A 21,639-nucleotide genomic window follows, 5' to 3' on the forward strand; every position below is an offset into this window, starting at 1 on the left:
CATTCAGTGGTTCTTTAAGCTTTATTTACATGCACCATCTCTGTTACAGCCAAGATAAGAATTGGGATTACAACCGACAATCTCAACTTGATGTCTTGTTTTGTAGGAGCAAGAGGAAGAAATAGAGAATGGATATTGGCAGTGAGTGTTACTCAGAATTCATGTAGAATCAAAAATAAAGTTTTATGTCATTTGTACTTTGAAGATTAAATCATCCATGAGAAGATGCAGAAATGATTTGGGAACATAAATGTGCAGAATGTGTTTTTTTTCTCAAATCCAAAAAATAAGCCAAAGTGGGTTGAATATTTCTGTCACATCAATGTCAATTAATTGCAACATTTCGATTTTTCTATAACTAATCAATTAAATTGATTGATTGGTCGCCTGTCCTGATGATCACCCGACTGAGGGGGTCAAAACATGGGTAGATCGAACAGAGCGTTAAAACAAAAGTGCTTTGCTGCAGCTCTAACCCACTTCACGTGGGGTCAAACATGCAGAACCACATTAAGAGAGAATTTAATAAATAAAACTATTATGCGTCTCTTAAAATGATCGAGTTAAATTTAGCAAGGAGACAAAATTACACAGGTCATTAAAAAAAAAATTCATCCTGCTGTTCCCACAAAAACTGTGCTGATGTTATTCAATTTTTTTTGCACCTGCAGCACTGGTTCCTAATATTTATACACTGTATATCCTCTTATTTCTGCTTACTTAAACGCAGAAAGGTTTTGGCAATATTTAAAATACTGTGGTTCTTTCTTTCTAAAATGGCAAAAATGGCTCTAAGAGACAACACAACGTCCTCTCGCAGGGTTTGTATTGCTGTGGTCCAATCGTCAAAAAACTCATCACGTCCCGCGTCCTTGCCCGACCACTTTTCCTTGACCCACATAAAGAAAACGTCACGAGGTCAAGGAAAGATGTGAAGGAGGATTCATGAAGACGTCTGGGGCGCTAAGAGAATCTGACCACACTTACACTAGGCGGCGTAATTATGTGACAGCAGATGTTATTGACGTGGGTCAATAAATGTTGCCGCTGCAAGGAATTGAATTATCTCCTTTCCTCTTGTAAAGGATGGTCCAGTGTGTCCTATGCTAAAGGAGATAAGAAAATAAGCACCGAAGCACCTTTCCTGCGACTTATGCTATACTTCTGGATCATTTCACCAGGAACCTTATGAAGCCTCAAAACAAGACGATTCGATCACAGCCTCTTCCCCCCCCAGCACCTGCTGTAGTGCTGATAACAAAGGAGAGGCTTCTATTGACACTCCATCTGCAGCCACTCCCTGCTATCTATTTATTTATAGCACCAAGAACTTCAAATTCAAACACCAAAATATTGTAGTCGAGTGCTGTGGAGTGTGGTTATTTGAATCCAGATATTCCTAAATGTTTGCTAATGTAAATGGTGTCATCTAGAGCTAAATCATGTCCTTAACTCCGTCCTAAGCTCTACATGGACGGGACCTCCGATATTGCAGTACGAGGAAGAGGAGGGAGAGGAGGACGAGTGGGGTTAGATGGTGAAAAGGGATCTGCAGCAGAAAACACCATATCGTCAAGACGTCAGTAATGAACCTCTTCAGAAGGAACAGAATTCACAGTAATGTCACTAAACTCACAGGGTCAAATTTGCTAAATGAAGGGAAAACATTACATACAATAACCACACAATGTAGATCAGTTCACATCTTGATAACATATTAACCTCTACAGACTGATATTTGGTGCATGACTCGGTGCATCAATGGGAAAAGAAAAAAGCTTTTCATTAACATTTGTTTTAAATCTTTTAGTCCATTTAGGCTACGTCTCTCAGAGAAACATTAAAATAAAAACTAAAGCTTGTCAAGTATCCTCCACTGGAACGTAATAATGCAACATTCTCATTCTGTAAACAGGCCGTCAGCCAACAACCGGCTGACGGCTGGTTTGGCAAAAATGTTGGTTTTAGGTATGAAAGGGCGTGAAAAGGGAGAAAAGCAGGGTGGAAACAGAATTCATCTTCATCATGTATCACTTTGTGATATGCGTGATTCCCTGAGACTAACATGAGTTGATGCTTTTCATATAGTTTTAACAAAATGTCCTGTACTAGTAGTCAGTGCTGTTGTTCACACCGCCCAGGTATTGATCTTTTTTTCTCCGCTGTGTAGACACCATTATGTGTCTCAGACACTTAAAATACAGTATCGAACTTAATGCCTCACATTAAAAACAATGGAAAAAAAATACTACATGAATACACTTTTACACACTTCATTCCCTCTAATTGAACAATGCAGGACAATGAAACCCAATTTACATTTCCCCCACTTTTCTTTTCTTTTTTGAATTATGCTCTGACAGAGCCTCTCAGCTTGGGACCCAGCTTTGAGGGGAGGTCTGTTTCGAGCTTGAGAAGCTTCCTGAATTCCTGTTGGCGTTCTGGGCGGAAGTGAGGCAAGAGTCGAAGCTGAGGTCCAGGCAATCTGCATCCATCAACTCATTGCGGATGATGGAGTCCATGTCACACTCCAGGCTGCCGTTGAACACGTCCAGGTCCAGATCGGCAGGAAAACGGTCCTGGCCGGACAAACCAGAGCCGAGCTGCATAGATGCGTTCTTGCTGGGTGACTTCAGGTGGGGCTGCTTGGCAATAGGTTGACTGGCATCGCCGTCAGAGGTTGACAAGCCAGCTTGCCAACCAGGCACTGATGAGCTTTGACCCTGACCTGCGCTGGTGGGGTTCACCAACATGTGGTCTTTGCGCAGCAGCATGGCATTTCGACGAGAGTTCTGCAGAGCGATGGCGGTGCTGGCCTGCGACATCAGCGGGTCGGACTGGGTGAGCATGACATTGCTGGGGCTGTGGGAGTCCAGACTGAGCAGATCCTGCAGGGTCTGATGGTCGCTAAAGTGCGAGATGCAGGAGAAGGTGGTCTGCTTGTTCTCCTGAATGGTCTGCATGGGTGACTGGCGCAGGCTCGTGATGGACGGCGGGCTGAAAAGAGGGTTGGGACCGTAGCTGCCAGAGGGGCTACCCAGACTGCTTCCTGAGCAGCTGAAGGTAAACAGTGAGCTCCCCTGACCGTCTTCTCCGTTGTCATCCTCTCCAGGAGGAGGCTGCTGGGATGCTGTCAGGCTGATATTGTCTAAAAGGTCGTCCATCAGGTTGTCAGAGAGTCCATCATTGAGATTCATGGTACCTGCCAGGTCAGAGAGCCCCGTGGGCCCTGTGGACGGGGACATGCTGCTGGGACTGGAGTACAGCATTGGGGAGAGTGGAGAGTCGTCATCAGGCACCTCGTCCAGCTCCAGGTTGGCCAGGATCGGGGACAGACGACCGCTGAGTGTGCTGGCGTTAGAATTTGTCCGGGAGCGGAAGTCTGTCCAGGCGTCAAGCTCATCACTGCTGCGGGAAGTTGGACTTCCTGTCCATTTGGAGAGGCTCGAGGAGCTCTCAGAGCTGCCCTCTTGAGCGGCTTGCAGTGAGGCCTTCTTCTTGGTGGCACGTCCTCGAGCTCCTTTGATGTACTTACTGTTGTCCATCGATACAGCCCGTCGGCGAGGAGCTTTGCCTCCTTTCCCACCTTCTGGGTTGACCATCCACCAGGAACTTTTCCCTGTCCCTTCATTCTGGACTTTGACAAAACGACTGTGGAGGGACAGATTGTGTCGGATGGAATTCTGCAATAAAATGAAGGAAAACGATTAAGTGCATGATTGAAACATGTGTCAAAGCATAATTTGTGAACCACCTTAGAAGATATGGTACAAACTACACAGATTTTACAGACAAGTCAATTTATTAGTAATGAGGAGACAAACTCTGCTTATCCTGTAAAATCAGTTAAGTAAATGTGGCTGTGGTTTTGGAGCCAGACCTTGATGACATCATCCAGGCTTGGGCTTGTAGGCAACACATTTTTGACCAAAATCAGTAAGAGTCCAATGAAAAGATGTGGAAGTTTGCAACAAAGGAATCAGAGGATCTAGCACTTTTGGAAACGATACTACAAAATAAAATTAATTATGCCTTGGTGTCTGCTGCATCTATTTCAACTGTTTAAGGCCCCAACTTTATTCAAATAGAGTTAAAGGACAGAGCTTTGGTCATATTTTCATAGTTTGGGCCATCATCAGTTTAGATAACATCGTAGTCAGGTAAGAAATTACTGAGATCCGGGAACATGATGATGTTGCTTTAATGAAGTTCAACAGGTGAAGAAACGCAACACGTCCAGGCAGATTGTCAATGTGCCAGTCTAGTCAGATTATGTCAACAACTTTATGTGGAGGTAAAACTGAGACGGACTAAGCCACAGTTGTTTGACAGTTTGGGAAATTGAGACCAAAAGCCTTGGCCTAGGAAACCATTGTTGCTACCAACGGTCCTTTTAGTACAGTTCTGGAGCTTTCAATCATATCACACTATCTTCTTCAGCACATGAAGTTGGAGATGTTGAAATTTAAAGGAAGTTCGAGTTTAAATGAATTTTCAATTTCACCTTTTAAGCAAAAAGGGACAAGTCATTTTAAAAACCTAAACAAAAAGGTTGAAATCTGCAATTCCAGGTCAAACTATTTGCTGATGAAGATCTTGTGATATGACCTTATGGTTTTCTGGGTAATGCTACAATGTTCCCAGATCTCAACAATTAACTTGGTCAGTAAATCATTAAGGTAGCAAGAAAGGATAATAACCTATGAAAATGAGGATTTATATTTAAACTTTTACTTACTTTTTGTGCATATATTATTCCTTTAAAAAATAGTGTGTTTAAGTAGATTAGCATCACAAATAATCTGTTTTTTGGATACACCGAAGGTAGAAAATAAAGATTATTGACAAGCAATGCTAAACATTCAGTGTTTCAATCCTCCTCCCACCAGTTTTTTAAAACTAAACCAACAATGAAAAACCAAGTAGTGTGAACAATTCTAACATTACAAACTTTTTTTCCACCTCACACTGTGACCCATTTCTGGCTGCTCACAAAGGTCTGCAGGATTTCCCCGGAGATGTTTCCCACACCATGTACGAAATTAAACAGCTGGAGTCTGCACGGCTGACCCGCACTAAGACCCACAGCAGTAAGTAAGGAGAAACTCTGCAGTGATTCCTGCAGCCCAAAGGCCAACTTCACTGGGAGAGAATCCAGCATAATTCTCTTAAACTTGAATTAACTTGAGTAAACCAAGGTCCTATTTAAATCCATCTCCCAGAGGATTAAACTAATCAAATGCAAACCAGGCTCAGCGCATACAAACTACGGTGACACAAGTCTGCCCTAATAATATGGACCTGTAGCGGTGGAGGCAGCTGCTCTCCAGCTTTGTGATGATCGAATGATCACAAATGAGCATTGGCCACAGTTTTCCTCTGAATATAATGAGTCAGTGGAATGATCTGCTGACATTTAACTTACAGCAAAGCCCTCGCTTAAAGCCAATTAAAGGATTAGGTCAACTAGCAATCACTTTCATCGCTTACAACAAAACACATGTGACTCAAAAATAAATCTCAGGTGCCTCGTTGCTCTTTTCTTTCTGGGTTTCACCCATTTAGCAGGAAAGGCTGCCGGCTTTTATCAGTCTTTCAGAATTAACTGTCTGCTATGATATACTATGTACACTTTAAAGCATATACTTATCCTTAATATTATTTTTTTAATAAATAGGAGAATGCCCCAGCAGTGGAGGGGTTAATAACAAAAACACAGAGAGAAGTAACTCATTGCTTGTTTGGTTTTAATTTCCTTCATATTTCTTTTGCCAACACCTGCGACAAGACAGGATGTGAATGTTTTTTGTATTTTCACTTTGTCCAAAGGTTGATAAACGAGTCTCGGGGAATAATCTAACTTGGGATGTTTCACTTTCTGAATTTGGTTGAAAATCTGCACTAATTCCTTCCATCTGAAAAGGAACACCCCAGCTGTGGCTGCTGTGTGCTACGTGCAACACACATCTAGGCCACCTGGACTATTTTCAATGTTATGTTGGACAATATCATGATTTCACTAATATGAATATATTTGAGAATAGTCAGAACATGTAGCCTATATGCTTTTAACACCACTTTCCATGTTATCCTGTGTTTTAGATTTGGCATTTGAAATCAGGTATGAGAGGTTGAACAAAGTTTGTGTACAAGAAACACATCACCAGTGTCATTTTTGTTTTATTTCGGATTTCTCCATTAAATGTGGTTTCTTAATATATTGACTTAATTTGCTCTCTTACAGAAATCTCTGTAAATGAAACTCATTGTAATAATTGAGATAAAGACTTCATTTATACCATATGATGACAAATAATTGTTTAATCTAAATAACCTGTAGCTTGTATTACAAATTTTACTGGTTGCAACTGTATTGTCATTGTCTACCTTCTTTATGATAGTCCCTTATCATATGATATATGATGGGGTATAATTTACTGACCAATATAAACTTTAGCCTCTCTACCTCTATTTTTTGCAGAGATATCTATGAAAATTTGTTTGTTCCGACCATATTTCCGTTGACCTTGAGCTTGACCTTTGGCTGATCAGCTCCGAAAAGTTAAGCATTGGGAGAAACCCTCCCAAGTTATAAGCCCACCCAAGTTTGGTGAAAACCCACCGATGCAATTTTGACTTATTCCCTGTACACACACGGAAACAATACCCCGTTGCTATGCTGGCGCGCAGGGTAAAAATCACATTTACAGATGTATTTCTCAAGAACCGTCTCGAACCCTAAACAAGCAAGACATCCGATATCACACACGTCAACTGGCCTGAACAGCTGTAGTGTATAAAGGCTAAAAAGACACATGCAAACCAAGTCAAATAACTGCAACATGATAATCAACCCCGTGACCTACAGGCAGTGAACGCAATAACAGCAACACCTGTCCTGCTCAGTCTCATGCAATCCAACACAACTGCCCTGCAATAAATAAATAAATAAACCCGTGTTGACACTTCAGTTTTGGCCGAGGCTGACGCTGAGGTTTTGATTGAACTCTGACGTTATTTATGGGGCCATGAATTGTGGTGTGGCCATATTGGATTGTACTGTATTCCAGCAGAGGGATGAAATAGTCGTTACACCTATAACAATATAACACGGTTCAGTGCAACGTCACAGTGTATAACCTCAACTGACAGAGGAATTTAATGTGGTTCTCATTTATGCAACAAAAACTTATTGTTTCGAGCTCAGAAATGCTGCTGAATTCTGAATTAATGACATTATACTGCAAAAATTGGTGCTTTTAATTGTAAGTAAAATACAGTGTTGTGGATTACGTGTGTAACCCACAACATTCCTATTATTCACTGTTTGTTTGTTTTTGGAGAACGACTGTGCACCATGTAGAAGGTCCTCCTTAAAAGAAATAGCCGGTGGACATAACTGCATCTATTAAGCTGAAGGAAAACAAGACAATTTCCCAGAATGCTTCTCAGGTACATACAGTATGAGCCACACGGCGTTTAAAAAAAAAAAAAAGAAGATAAATCACAAAGAGCAGAACTCCTGCCGTCCCCTCCCCCACGCAGTCACAGCAGTGCTGCAGCACCCTTTGAGCAATGCCTCATTCTGAGCGGGGACTGGAGCAATGCCAGTTTAGCCAGAGCCCGATCCAAAGAGAAACACTGAGCTTCTCTCACACTGCTACACATTGACCTACATAATTTATAGTCAGCTGATTGATCCTCGTGCCCGGGCCACATGAAAAAGACAGTGTGGCACTTGCACAGCAGGCCTGAGCTGCTGGCTGCCCATCCATATAGGAAGCTGCAGATTTGGTTTGGATTCACAACAATGAGAGTGTGGGGGGGGGGCATAGATGAAGCTGGGCACTGAACGTATTGATGTCTTGTTCTTGTCTTGTTATGGGAATTGGACGTGTGACAGCTCTGGAGTTACTATCTGAGGACATTTCCCCCCCTGGTGCAGATGAGCAACCTTTAACCGATGCCTGAGTCTCAAACAGCGTCGGAGCATCTCCTGGGGAAACGCTGATGTCAGCTCTCCTGTAACCCTTAACATTAACCCTTTCCTCTGCAAGCCACTGTCTGTCTGCAGCCACATGGAGGCATGTGCATGAATGAAAACTGCCTGCCACTAATCTAGAGTAACAACTATCCAGCTGATTCGGTGCAGATTAATCGGTTATTAGCATCAATTTGTCTCTCGTACGGATTACTTCGGGTTTTTTCATATTCCAATTCCCATCATGTCACAGCAATTTGATGAGGTTTTCCAAAAAGCAAATCTTGACCGTTATTGTAATTCCTTCCTGAAGAAACTCCCTGGAATTGGCCTGCATCCCACATGCACAGTTATGCAGTTGTGCGGGATTACGGACCTATTTCCAGAGTTTTTCTAACCCCCCCTCCCCTCCAATCTAAATCCCGCAAAGCTCAAAGCTTTCATCAGACTTGATTCCATGACAGATGAATTGGTTTTCCAGGCCTGTACTAATCCTTCAAATCAAACAGAAGCAGGCAGCAGGGCCCAGTGGAGGCTTGTAAGAAGTGCCCCGTGCTGCAGTGTGACCAGTTTGAAAGTGAAATTGACTTTGCATTGCCTGTTTTGAGTCTAGAGTTTCATACCCACTACCTTGTTTGTACTGGATTAGTGTGCAGCTCTGATTCGTTTGTGTGCAAGTGTGTAATTTGATGCACATACCAATACAGACATATTTTGACAGCAGCTTGGACCACAACTCGTTTAACCCTGTGAGCAGGTTGCAGCCACACTCCACAATCCTCTGCTGTTGACAAAGCAAATATATGCCTGAAAAATGAAAATGTGGTGCTGTCTGCAAATAACGGTGTTTGTACCCGCCTCCTCCGTCTCTACATGAACCCACAGCCGTGTGCATTGTGTGTTTCTACACCATCACAACATGGTCTTTGTCATGATGACAGCAGCAGCAGCATGTCTGCGCTCACCTTCCAGCCCGCAGAGCTGTTGCTGTCGCCTTTGTCCTTGAAATACGGCACAGACCTCACCATCCAGTCGTAGATTTGGGACAAGGTCAGCCTGTTCTCCGGGGAGCTCTCGATGGCTTGGGTAATGAGGTCTGCATAGGAGTAGTTGCCCCAGGCGTTCCTGCGGGCGGAGGACTTCCTCAGCTGCTGGGAGGCAGAGCCGCCCGCACCCGCGGAGGGGGTCAGCGCGGAGGAAGGCGAGCCGTCCGCCGCCTCCTCCGTGCGGGGGCCGCGCTGGACCTCCACGGGCTGCGAGACGGGGCCGCCGCTGCCGCTCGTCCCCCGGGGGTTCACATCGCCACCGCTGGCCGTGTCTGCAGCGCCCCCGTCGTCATCCTCCTCCTCGGGGATTACGTCAGTGTCATTGGTCCCGGGTTTGCCCGCACCGGACTCCGGACGGGGCAGGGGCCAGGTGCAGGACCGTGGCCGTTTCTGGGGCTCGAAATCCGGGTCTATCTCCACGTTCGGCGGAGACTCGTTGCCGATGCGCGGCGCCTCAGCCATGTCGATCGCAAATGCTCGTCTCTCGCACAAAGGGGAATAAAATCACTCAGGTCGCATTCCATCAATGTTGTGTGCGGGATTCAGCGGCGGATTCATTTACGGCGCAAATGTCCGGGCTGCAGCCCAGCACGTGTCCGTGTGTCCGTCCTCCTGCAAGGCGTCAATCCGCAGCACGGAGCACCAACTAAAACATTGTCTGTCCCCCCGCAGCCCACACCCTCAACAGCACGCGCTGCAGTTTGCCAAAATGTGGAGAGAAGCGATAGGAAGTCCGCGGAGAGTCAAGACGACGTTTGCCCCGCGTCCTGCAGACTCGCGATCCTGCGACGTGCGCACTGCAAGAAGACGAAAATGACTTCATCTAATGCCTCCACATCGGCGTTATCACTCCGTGCACAGCTGCCATCTTGACTAGTTCCTTTCCCAAGTTCTTTTATCATCCGTGCGGAGGGCTGCCAGTCGCCCGCTGTCCAGATACGATCAAGGCGGAGATCGCTTTCTCAAGGCCCTGCAGCTTTCTTTGGAGAAAGAAGAAGACCCACATCCAGACTGGGACGTGCGGCGAGGCGGCTATCCGCATCGCTCAGGACCTGAAGAACGCACAGATGCATTGTGGCATCTTGGAGAGGCCAGCTCGGTGTCCTCCGTGTGGACAGCAGCCTTCAGGGACGCTTCATTCAATCTGCTGCTTGCTGCTGCTGCTGCTGTGGCGCAAACGCTTCGACTCCAGGAGAAAAAAAAAGAAGCAGGATCCTGCCCCCTGGACTGAGCTGAAATTAAAGAGACAGTGTGGACACGTCCTGCTCAGCAGTGACATCACCCTCCTCACTCCTTCACCAGCGCACACACACACACTGAAGCCTCTGCACGAATAAAACATGGGGTGAATAAAGTAACAGCAGCAGGACTCACCTGGAGATTTTCTGTGCATCATTACTCTGAAGTCCGGATGGCAGCACAACCAGGGACTTTTTAAAAATACTGAGCCCATTCAATTTTTGATGAGACGAGCAAAAATAAATCCTCTGTGTAATTATTCATTAGTTGTCCCAAAAGTTGAGGAATGAAAAAGTCTGAAAGTCTGAAAGTACTTTAAAAGTACTTTTAAAATTTCCTTTAAAAAGGAGTTGACCTCGGTAACATTTTGATATCATCCAAAATAATGTGGTTGGCTGGAAAATAAACAAAGAAATAATAGAATAAACATATTAACATGTGACAGTTTTATACCACATTAACTTAAATAAAACAAACACATTAAGATGATTAGCATTAGTCTATATTTTTGTATCGTGGGAAATAATTTCTATTATTATATAAAACATAAAATAAAAATGGACTTGATTTTACTCATGATCAGTGCAGCTGGATGTTGTTCTTAGCATCAACATCTGATTATAATTGTTAACCTCACTGACACAGTTGCCTGGTTTTTCTATGATAAACTGAATGTTGCAACATTAACATCCACATTCAAACAAACGTTTAACGACCGATTTTGTGTGCTTAAAAGACATTTGTGTAAAAGTGGATTTCAGTGGTTTCAAGGTTTAATATTCCGGACTTTTATAATTCAAACAAGAGTCTGAGAATAAATATGAGGCCGGATAAAGCAGAAGTAGCAACAGCAGTACTCACCTGGTGCAACATTACTCTTTAGTCTGGATGGAACCAAAACCAGAGATTTAAAAATACTGGGCCCGTTTAATGTTTGATGAGACGACCAAAAATAAATCCTCTGTGTAATTATTCATTAGTTGTCCCAAAAGTTGTCAAATGAAAAAGTCAGAGTCTGAAATTGAGGATATGACCTCAGTTATGTTTTGTGAAGTATATATGGTAGCTGGTAAATTAGGCTGGAATTAAAGCAAAAGCAAAAACAAAAAAGATATTAAACACTTTTAAATTTGAAACTTTTATACATAACTATTAAGTTAAATAAAAAGATGATTGATATGTTTTATTATTAACTATTTTGCCAGCGTGGAGATGAATATGAGTCACTTATTAATCGAACCAAAAGTAATTTGACATGATTCTACTCATCAGATATAGTTTACAGTGCTGCTGGGTGTTGTTGGTTGTTCTTGCTGTTGCCGTCACGTCAGCATGACTGGTTCTGTTTTTATGACAAACTGGATGTTGCAACAACACAAACTTACTTTTCAACAAAAGATTTGAATGAATGAAAATCCACATTTGAACAAACTCAGAATGAAATTTTTTTTGCGTGTGTGCTTGAAACAAGTTTGTGTAAAAGTGGACTGCAGAAGTTTCAAGGTTAAACATTCCGGAATTGTATGATTCAAATAAGATTCAGGTTTGTTGCAAAAATAACATCAAGTTCCAGTAGATTAAAAAAATTTAAATACCACTAACCGTTTGTCTGTAGCGAAAACACTTTTGTTTGTACAGTAGATAACCTTTAAGTTTTTTTTCCCCCTCACTCTCACATCCCACACGTCTTCGTATTTGTAAAGCACATAGAAGATTCATGTAAATCGGCAACACACCAACACCTTAACCCTTATTAGTTTCATTTATGACCACATTTGCATAAATAATGTGCAATATGAAAATTAAAACACTTCCTGTGTACATATTTTGTTTCTTTTCATGTCTTTGTTCAGTACACGTGTGGCATTTCACAAGCACCATCCACATAAATCATCAGAAATAATAAAATACATTAAGACCAATCTGCTGCCACTGTATTTCGACCCGTGTGAGAATCATACACAACCCACGATGGAGATTCATTAATGTCCCTTAAAACTTCATAAAAGTCAGTTGGCAATCCATTTCCAAAAGTCATCCGGCCTCCTCGCTAATATTTATAAAAATAAATACAGTTGGACCACTGTTTGATACGGAGTTAAAAGCAATATGACACCCAGAGGCTCATCTAAAACACTGTTTGTAAGTGCAATGTCGCATTCAAGTGATAAAAGGCCTTAAAATATCAATAAATATCTTCTGTGCAACATTTGCACGCACACTGTTCAGCAGTCCCACTGGGTTTGAGCTGGAAGAGAAGGAGTAGTGTTCGGAGGAGAACAGCGTATGAAGGCTGGACTTTGTGTAACGTGGTCGACTCTCCTCAAATGTTAAACCTGAGATTTGTTGCTTCTGTCCCCTTCCAGCCAATATTCTTCTGTCTGCATCTCTGTGAGCCGAGACACCGTCCTCTGGAAGGCAAACCTTTCCTCTTCTCCACTGAATATGGACAGACTGCTGGCCTCGTCCTGTCGAACCCAGGGAAACAAAATCATATATATTCGATATGTATTTAATGTGTACTGCTTAAAATAAAAAAGGCATCAGACGAGTGGTTTTACATTAGTTTAAAAAAGACAATTAAACAGAAGAATCCTACATACATGTTGAAATCTGAAGTCTTTTTCTAAAGGAACCTCAGACGATCTTAAGGTTTTAATCTTAACACGTTTACACAGACCTTCCTTTTACTGTATATTTACATTTGAAATTTTTTTTTATCTTAATGATTTCTCTTGACCCTGAAGAAAGCACATTTCAGCTTTTTAAAAATCACCTTTGGGGAATTTGATATCTTTATTAGACAGTTCCAAAAAACGAGTCAACAGGAAATGAGGGGGAGCGAGTGAGATGCAACGCAGGGGATTTTTGAGTTCATGGTGGATTTTTTAATAGTTTAAATGAAAAATAAACAAACTTATGTCAACGTTTCAAATGAGTTAGGGGAGATTCTACCAATCGGTGATTTCCATCTCTGTTGAAAACAGGAAATTAATTTGCCACTGCAGTGAGATGATTTAACACTGCAGTTTCCATAGATACATAATTTGCGTTTAAAAATAAAGCAGCGTTATTCTGAGTCAAATCTGTATTAAGAAAACAGCACCTCATGCAAGTTAGATTTTTTATTTCTGTATCAAAAAGGACTAATGGCCTTACTCGTGTATCTGTTGATTGTTGCAGATATTGTTCTATTATCAAAGTAATAAATATACTTTAGGAGTGAACATTCCTGGCAGCAGTTTGCACTTTGACTGTTTTATAGCCTCTTATATTGAGACTGAATGGACACACCCAACACGAAAAACTGGTTCAGCTGGATAAAAGAAAGAGAGTTGCAGAGCTCTTACCCTTTTCAGCCCCAGATCGTCCATGAGAATGTGGCTCTCATCATGACCGCGATCCCCGTTGAGCACAAAAAGGTCCTCCAGAGGGTGGTCCGCGAGAATCACCACCCGCACCTGAAAACAAAGATGACTCATTGTAATAAAAAAAAGTTTTGGTTTTTAAATGGGCGAGTAAATTAGTGAAACGTACCTTGTGGTCGTAAAGAGCGTCCACGAGCGTAATGAGCCGCCTGGCTTGAGTTTTTTTGTTCAGCGTGAGCAGAGGAATGTGACGGATAAAGAGGGTGTCGAACAGCCTGGATATCTCGAGGTAGTCACTGGCCCCTAAAGGCTGAAACATTTACATTCAGACACTGGACGTCACAGCAGCCAAAAAGCAGGGCTTCGGATGTGAAATCACTGGAAGCCGCTGTGCACTTTACATTTCTCTGAGTCTTTAAATCAATCAGTTATTTCAAAATGTCTGTTTACTAGAAAACTAATCATTTTATGACTTTTTTGATTTCTTTGGATAACATTAGCTCACACAGAGCCATTAATGTGTGAATCACTTAATCACTTAACGATCCGAAAATGTTTTAAAATGATGAAATCGAAATTTGGTCGAGTTCTCTGTGTAGTAAAAGACACCAAATAGTCTGAGGCCGAACTTCAGCGACAATAGAATGAAATGATAAAAAATAAATCTATATCGATGTGATGGTGAAACAATATTTTGTGTTTGAATATTTTGTGCAATATTAATCGTATTGTGGCTTTAATGAAGCAAGGAAAATAGTGTAAAAAAGCAACACACAACAAAAAAGACCCAAAAATCTGGATTAGAAGTCAATAGTGACACAGAGTTTTACAACAGTTATGTCATAATATACATCACACAATCAGTAGTGAAAAAGTTCTGACGGACTCACCCTATCACAGAGCTCCTCAAATGTACAGTCTGCAATGGTCCCACAAGCTTTGTTCAGACGCACTTTTCTTTTGAGAATGTTCATAACTCTCGGCCGTGTAACTGTGGGGAAATGTAACATGATAATTATAACCGCTATAAGCAGCAATGGTTCGGGGCCGGGCATTTTGAGGAAGTATAGGAGGAAGAGGAAAAATAGAGGAGGAAGAGGAAAATGAGCTTTTCATGATGTATTTTTGCTTGAATAGACATAAGCAGAGTTATTGTGCTTCAACCAGAGTTTGAACTCAATCTTAGACTCTAAAGGCAAGTGGCTGCTGACTATTACGACTGTAAAAAAATTCAGTTATCAAGATGCAGTGTCGCGAGTTTGGTGTCAATTGATCCAACACTGTGGGCGGGAGATGGGTTTAATTAGTTTGACAGTTTTTGAGTATTGACTTCATGATTCCTGCCAACTCAAAGTGTATGAAAGTTTCTGCTTTAGTCGGCCTATAATTTGGTGAAAATTGTAAAGTTCTAGCACTTTGGTTGATTTGCTAGGAAACTTTAGACTTTGTTGTAGCGCCACCATCAGGACTATTGGCCCACAGAGCCGGTTGAGGACAATTGGCAAAGGACTGGATCTATGGGCTAAGTTCGTTTTCATGCATGGGAAAGTGAATTTCCTCGTAAAAAAGAAAAATAATATTAAGAAAAACAAGAGAGAGCAGCCCGGCCCCTAATGACACCTTGTAATATGAAAAAAAAATCCAATTTCTGTGGCAATACAGATAAAATGATAACCTAATATCATACCAGCTGTAAAATTAAGTCACATATCATATTAAAGTGCACTTACTGTCATTCTGCTTGAAAGCCAGCTCATCAAACATCTTGTCTAGAGTCGCTTCTACGTCAGGTTCACTTGAGCTACGATAAATGTGACAGAGAAGCATTGATTAATCTACCTCTAACTTTTGGTGATTGATTTACCAGAAGAATTTCTTACAGGAAGTAGAGTTTTCCAGCGGAGGGTCTGTTTCTTCTGCGGTAGTCGATCCCAGAATCCAGCCGAAGAGTTTGGCAATATTTCTGAACATGAGAGACAAATAATTAACGACCGGAGCCTTTAAACTATTTAAGAGAAAAATTGATTTCAATATGTTTGTGAGTGGAAAACATTTTATTCTACATTCTTACCTGCAACACGGCAATAAAAGGCACAAAGTTGACTCTCTGCAGCCCATTTTTATACAAATCTGAGGGAAGGTGAGGAATATAATATATTTCATTATTTACATTCGCTTAATGTGGATTTCTTCTCTAGATTGGCAATATCTGCAGAATCGTGTTGTGTATGTGATTAATTTTAAATCATTATAATCAACTTGTATTGGATCCTACAGTTTTGACCTTTCAAGAAAAAAATAAGGAATATGGATGCAACTTGAAACCTATTGAATACAGAGTTAAAACACTAAATATTCATTTTATACATGAAGGTTTTAAATGTGTTATGTTATCTAGATATACATGTACATGTATTGCGGCACTAGTTTCTAACCTTCAGGAGGACGATTAGAAGTTGCCACGACAACAACTCCTTTCAGGAACAGATTCTCGAAAAGCTGCTTGAGAATCATGGCATCAGCGATATCAGTGACCTGAAACACATATGAGACGTGAATTCACTTTTAGCGGCAGCACTGCTGAGGTTGCAGACACAAAAAATGCACAGAGGCTGCCAGACTCACTGTGATATGTTGAAACATTGAAAGATCATTACCTGAAACTCATCAAAGCACAAAACACAAGCCTCCTCACTGATCTCCTCAGCAACTGGAGCAATTGGGTCATAGGATTTGGCCATTTTACCTGCTTTCCTCTTTGGCATACTCTGCTTTAATCGATGGATCCCTAAAAAAAACAGGTGAGAAACTTATAAATACAAATTAATTCAAACAAATACATGGTCGCTAAAAACCTGTGGGTTGTTCTGGGTGTATAGTTAGAGTTACTGCGTACAATATGACAAATGAATTCAAATTCACTACAAATATTCACTTCAAAGAGTATATTTGCTAAATATTTGTGATTTAAGTTATCGTTTACTTTATCAAAGTACGATAAGTTCAAGTAAAATCGTACAAACACTGATGAAAACAAGCTCCTCGGCGAAGGTAACGACAAAATAACAACCAGATACGCAAAACAGGGAAGGGTAGAAAGCTCAGCCGGCTTATTTAAAGCCTCTAACTGCAAATACAAGAGAATACAGAAATATAGAAAACACAAAATACTTGACAAACTTCAGATCGCTTTTGCCAGTCACCAAAGTGCTGTGTTGTTCTAGGACCCTCGTATTGTACATAAATATACAACACAACAAATTACATCACCAATTACAAGAGCTTGCTTCAAAGACAACAATTCTTGACAGGGAGACAAAGTGTCTTGGTTGATTGAGTGAGTTGTCTTTAACAACTGACATGATTTAATGAGTTGATTTAATGATGAATGAAGGACTACAAGTGGTACCAGAGATAGTGTCGCCCTCTGGTGGTAGCAAATCTGCCTCAAAGACAAACGGCTTGAGTTGCCCTTTTTAAGTTATTTAAAAAAAGAAGCTGTAATTTTGGAGCAGTGACGTCAGATGGTTTTGTGTCGATCATTTAATACTAAATGTAAGGTCACGTACGGTAAATGGTGACAAGAATAAAGATGCTTTTAAGGCCAAAACAACCACTAGAAGGCTTTGGTTCAATGTTTTTCCTTCTCGTGTGAATAGGGTGGGGACACAGAGTGAACACCACAATGACAAGGATACAAATCTGGTTAACTGACGATGTAGATGGTAACTACAAGTGGGTTGAATCCAGAGAGCAGATTTAACAACCACTGAACTTAACCCTGAACTCTGAGCTCACTTACTCTGAGATGTGCTTTCAGTTGCAGTGCAGCTGATCAGAGTTCACCCTGAGTTAAGTGAGTGTGGTAAAACAAAAAAAATCCCTCGTCACTTCTACGATACTATGATTCACCATGGAATGTGTAAATAGAGAGTGAAGTCTCAGTTCAGATCAAGTGGAGCTGTAAGTATAATGGATGAGGATACACATGTATCTTTAAACGCAGAAGTCGCAGAGAAAGAGCCTGAGTTGGAGAAAAGAGTCAGTGACATTTTATTCAGTATAGTCCATTATCCATTGTTTAACAGATTTGATTTTCCTTAATGGATGATGAAACTTGAATCCTCATGTTATTTTAGATGTATTGTTAACATAGGCTATACATTTATTTATAAACCTACTGACTTTGGAAAATTGCAAATTAAAGTGTCTCTGATAATACTAGAGTTTATATTTTTATAGTAAAGGCTGGGTATTTTATATATTGTTTGTTTTCAACATATAATAAATTAAAATAGTGACTGAAATGCTGTTAAAACAGCCACATTTCAAAAACTAAATTTTAAGTCTTTTTAGTCATTCTAAGGACCAATGAGCAGGTTGCATCCACAGAGTTTTAGTTACACACAGTAACTGACCCAAAATCAAAGTGATCTCAGATTCTAGAGCTGGAAAATGAATTCCCCTCAACTCAGGAATAATACACTTAATGTTTTCATTAAACTTGCATAATGTAAAATCCTGCACGTCTCTCTCTCTCTCTTTCAGGGAAAATATAATGTGAAACATCGTTACCTCACACTTCACAGCCTTTTTTAGTTTGCAGCACAAATTACACATTTTCAAACAACTCATGTATTCTGTCATTGATGCAATAATTGAAAGCTGGCTCATGTGCCCCCTAGTGGCTGTTAGGCGGACTCTGTGAGATCACTGCCTCGGTGTATGAAGTGTACTCACTTTTATGCACATCCAACATAAAGCCATGGAAATGAACCCGCTTTTTCTTTTCAGTCTCCACATATGAATAAAACATGTCCATGACCATTGTTTTTCCTGTGCCTGAAATAAGAAAGACAATGCCAGTCAGAAACAAATGAGTACATAAAATACTAGGTTATTAGAAATTAGATTTCTATTCACACTCCTTACCGACGTCACCAAAGATGTAGAAGCCTTTTGGAGGTTTGGGTTTTGTGAAAAACTGAAAGAGATAAAGGGAGAGAGAAATAAGGAATTAGATAAGATAAGGAAATAATAGAGCACCATTCTAGTGGTTACCCAAGTTTAACTGACTCCATCAAAATAGCACATAAGACCTGTTATCCAAAGTCAAAGGCAGTAAAGTATGATACTAAATAAGTTATTATAACAAAACATATAATCACAAAGGCTTTGAGTAAGCAGACTGGAGTAACTGCCTTTAAATAGACTAAAAACAACACATGCTGCTGAAACCATCTACAGAGATGATAAACCTGCATTTACACATAATACAGACACAGTGGTGGATGAAAGGATGTGAAACCTATGAGAACCTCATGCATATATAATAAGAACAGTACCAAAACATTTATGCTTGATATTCTACTGTAGCTACTGTAACAACAAAGATAAGCACTGTTATCCTCCTACGTGTCATGATGGGATTTGTGTGTATTTGATTCAGCTGACACTTACTTAAAAAGTCAAATCTATGTAAAACTTCTGCTGCTTTGCTAGCTGTCAAGTATGGTGGTGGAACTATTGTTTGAGTTTGTGTGGTGGCTAAAAAATGAAATCCAGAAAATGAAACTGAGAAGAGGGGTGGCGTCTACAACAGGACAATGATCCACCACAGACCTCAGGATCCACCATGAGCTTCTTCAAGAAACACTGAAGCTTCTGAAAGTCTGATCTTAAACATTATGTGTTCAAGCATGTTTTGTTATTTATTTCTCTTTTTCTTTAACAGAATTTCTTCCTCCTGTCAGCGAATCATTGTTTTTTGTGAATGCACTTTTTGGACTGCTGGAAATAATCTTCGACTCTGTGCAATGACAATATATTTCTCTAAATATATGAGAAAACTTGACGCGAGCTACAGGAACAGCGGGTGAACACTTATAAATGAGGAATAGAGAGAAAAGCTGCTGTTTGCAAACAGTAACATCTGACAGACAGGGTTAGGTTACGAGTTAGTGAGTCTGGATTTTTGTACATGCAATTTGTTTTAATATTTGAAGTTAAACACTTGAAGATTGGCTTGTTTTTAAAGTGTCTGTTCGCAGCAGGGGTTGTATTCACTTCTTTTTTAATCAAAAAATCAACATGACTGCACAATATTCAGGTATAATTTGCCCAAAGTTTAGTGTTCAACAGATCAATAATTTCTCCAACCGATGTAAACATGTGATGAGTGTTTCCAGGTGTATGACTGACAGCAGGAGATCCTCAGGAACAACCAGTCACTACCTTGGAGAAGATGGATGTGGGAGTGTTGCTGTATCCTCTCAGTGTTTTGTGCAGCTCGTCCAGTCTCTGCATCACCGCTCTCTGGTGCTCGTCCTCCCGCAGGGTCCCGTCCCTGATCAGCCCGCTGTAGTGATCCATAGGCCCGCAGAAGCCCCCGGTGGCGCCCGCACCCACCTCCTCCTCCACCTCCTGCCGGGCTTTGACGGAGTAACCTTAGAAATGAACACAACGCGGGCGCTAGTGGAAGTTCAGCTCGTGTGTTTACAGCAGGAAAAGGAGGCTTATAGATGAGGTTCGTGACAGTGAAGTGTGACAGCTGCCGGGAGCAGAATAAACCCAAAGAACTGATGAATTTAAGTTTATAAAACCGGTCAAACAACCACAACAACACCGGGTTCGCTGTGGGAGAACGTCAACTAGCTAGCTAGGTGGACCTTTTCACCGTTTACGACACTTTTTAACCTCCACCGTCACAGGGACTCAACTTAAAAGTCGCCTCACCTCGTCCGCAGATCTGCGTTAAACATCTCAGCGGGCTCCTGGAACAATAACGCTCCGTAAACAGACGCCTGAAGCCCAGGAAGGCTGAGGGTGACATCCCCACACACAGCGGTGCGAGGACCGCCATCTTGTTTCAAATGACGTCAACGAAACTTTATTAGCAAGGACATAACACACACAGACAAAACAAATGTCAGCCGGCAGGGGGCGACACATCTCTCAATTCTGTAATAATAATAATAATAATAATAATTTGTTCCACGTGTCAATCTATTGCAGAAAAGGGTTATTTCCGTTCTGTGGTGGAAGTTCCTAAAAAAGGAAATTCAAAAACCCAACATGATAAAATCCTTCTTTTCTCTATTTTTATAATATTGTAAAATGGATGTTTTGTTTTTTTTTGTTAATCAGACAAGCTGACTTATAATATTCATATTAATTTCTGTCTGTGAAATTCAGTGGCTAATGTGCGATCAATTTCACCGTACATATGTTCACACTGTACATATTCAGTTTACACTGTATATATTAGTTTTAACTGCATTAATATTTTTTTTGACTTTTCTTATATCTCCTTATAAGTATCGCATGCTACCTATTATTACTTTACTGGTGGTTATCCCTGACTGCCCTCTTGCTGCTGCAATGCTGCAAATCTCCGCTCTGTGGGACTAATAGCTTAGCTTAGCTTAGCTTAGCTTAGCTTAGCATAGTTTAGTTTAGCTTATCTTATATATATATATGTATATATAAGGTAAAATAAGGGTTAGGGTTAGGGCTAATTTTTAAATATCATAAAAAGAAAAGCAGCATATTATCATGTTTGAGAGGCTGGAATGAAAAGGTATTTTTTGGACCAGATTTCCATAAAAAAATATTTGCGTTTCAGATTGATGTTTTGTTTAAGCTCAAATATTAACATCAGCTGTCAAAATATTTTTTTTAGTCCATAAACTACAAAGCCAGTGTAGAAATTTAGCAGAACAATGATTAACTGGGACTACTGATTATTGTTTATTACAAATTATTATTTATATCTACATTGTTTTAATTAACCGATAAATTTAGTTAATGCCTGTTATAATTCACCACAGCTCAAGATTTGAATGTCTTGTTTGTTGGACCTATAGCCAAAACCTAAAATATATTCAGTTTAACATCATGCATGATAAAGAAAGCAGTACCCTCTTACATTTGAGAAGCTGGAACCAGTAAATATTTGTCATTTTGACTCAGGAAATGACTTAAAACAATATTTTGATTATCAAAC

General features: G+C 40.8%; 2 protein-coding genes across 2 annotated transcripts; both read right to left on the reverse strand.

The window, feature by feature from the left end:
- Positions 1-6: 6 nt before the first annotated feature.
- Positions 7-10,618, reverse strand: foxo3a (forkhead box O3A). The gene is made up of 2 exons (XM_034576451.1): positions 8,947-10,618; positions 7-3,683 (listed from the first exon to the last, which is right to left on the reverse strand). Exons 1-2 carry the CDS (start codon positions 9,487-9,489, stop codon positions 2,370-2,372), a joined length of 1,857 nt encoding a protein of 618 aa, XP_034432342.1. The 5' UTR covers positions 9,490-10,618; the 3' UTR covers positions 7-2,369.
- Positions 10,619-11,930: 1,312 nt separating this feature from the next.
- On the reverse strand, positions 11,931-20,506 carry afg1la (AFG1 like ATPase a). Its single transcript, XM_034576885.1, has 13 exons — positions 20,370-20,506; positions 19,869-20,080; positions 18,567-18,618; positions 18,375-18,476; positions 16,292-16,422; positions 16,070-16,169; positions 15,706-15,764; positions 15,515-15,597; positions 15,365-15,435; positions 14,525-14,625; positions 13,804-13,944; positions 13,617-13,727; positions 11,931-12,734 (listed from the first exon to the last, which is right to left on the reverse strand). Exons 1-13 carry the CDS (start codon positions 20,494-20,496, stop codon positions 12,597-12,599), a joined length of 1,428 nt encoding a protein of 475 aa, XP_034432776.1. The 5' UTR covers positions 20,497-20,506; the 3' UTR covers positions 11,931-12,596.
- Between the last annotated feature and the right edge of the window lie 1,133 nt (positions 20,507-21,639).

This window comes from Hippoglossus hippoglossus, chromosome 22, assembly GCF_009819705.1.
Source record: "Hippoglossus hippoglossus isolate fHipHip1 chromosome 22, fHipHip1.pri, whole genome shotgun sequence".
Taxonomy (NCBI): Eukaryota; Metazoa; Chordata; class Actinopteri; order Pleuronectiformes; family Pleuronectidae; genus Hippoglossus; species Hippoglossus hippoglossus.

Bases quoted from the DNA above. Each gene is read 5' to 3' on its own strand.
- foxo3a (XM_034576451.1), bottom strand. From the start codon at position 9,489: ATGGCTGAGGCGCCGCGCATCGGCAACGAGTCTCCGCCGAACGTGGAG. The intron at 3,684-8,946 runs GTGAGCGCAGAC...ATTTTATTGCAG, and splicing joins ACAGCTCTGCGGGCTGGAAG to AATTCCATCCGACACAATCT.
- afg1la (XM_034576885.1), bottom strand. From the start codon at position 20,496: ATGGCGGTCCTCGCACCGCTGTGTGTGGGGATGTCACCCTCAGCCTTC. The intron at 16,423-18,374 runs GTGAGTACACTT...TGTTTTTTTTAG, and splicing joins TATGTTGGATGTGCATAAAA to GGATCCATCGATTAAAGCAG. The intron at 13,945-14,524 runs GTGAGTCCGTCA...TAAATGTTTCAG, and splicing joins TTGAGGAGCTCTGTGATAGG to CCTTTAGGGGCCAGTGACTA.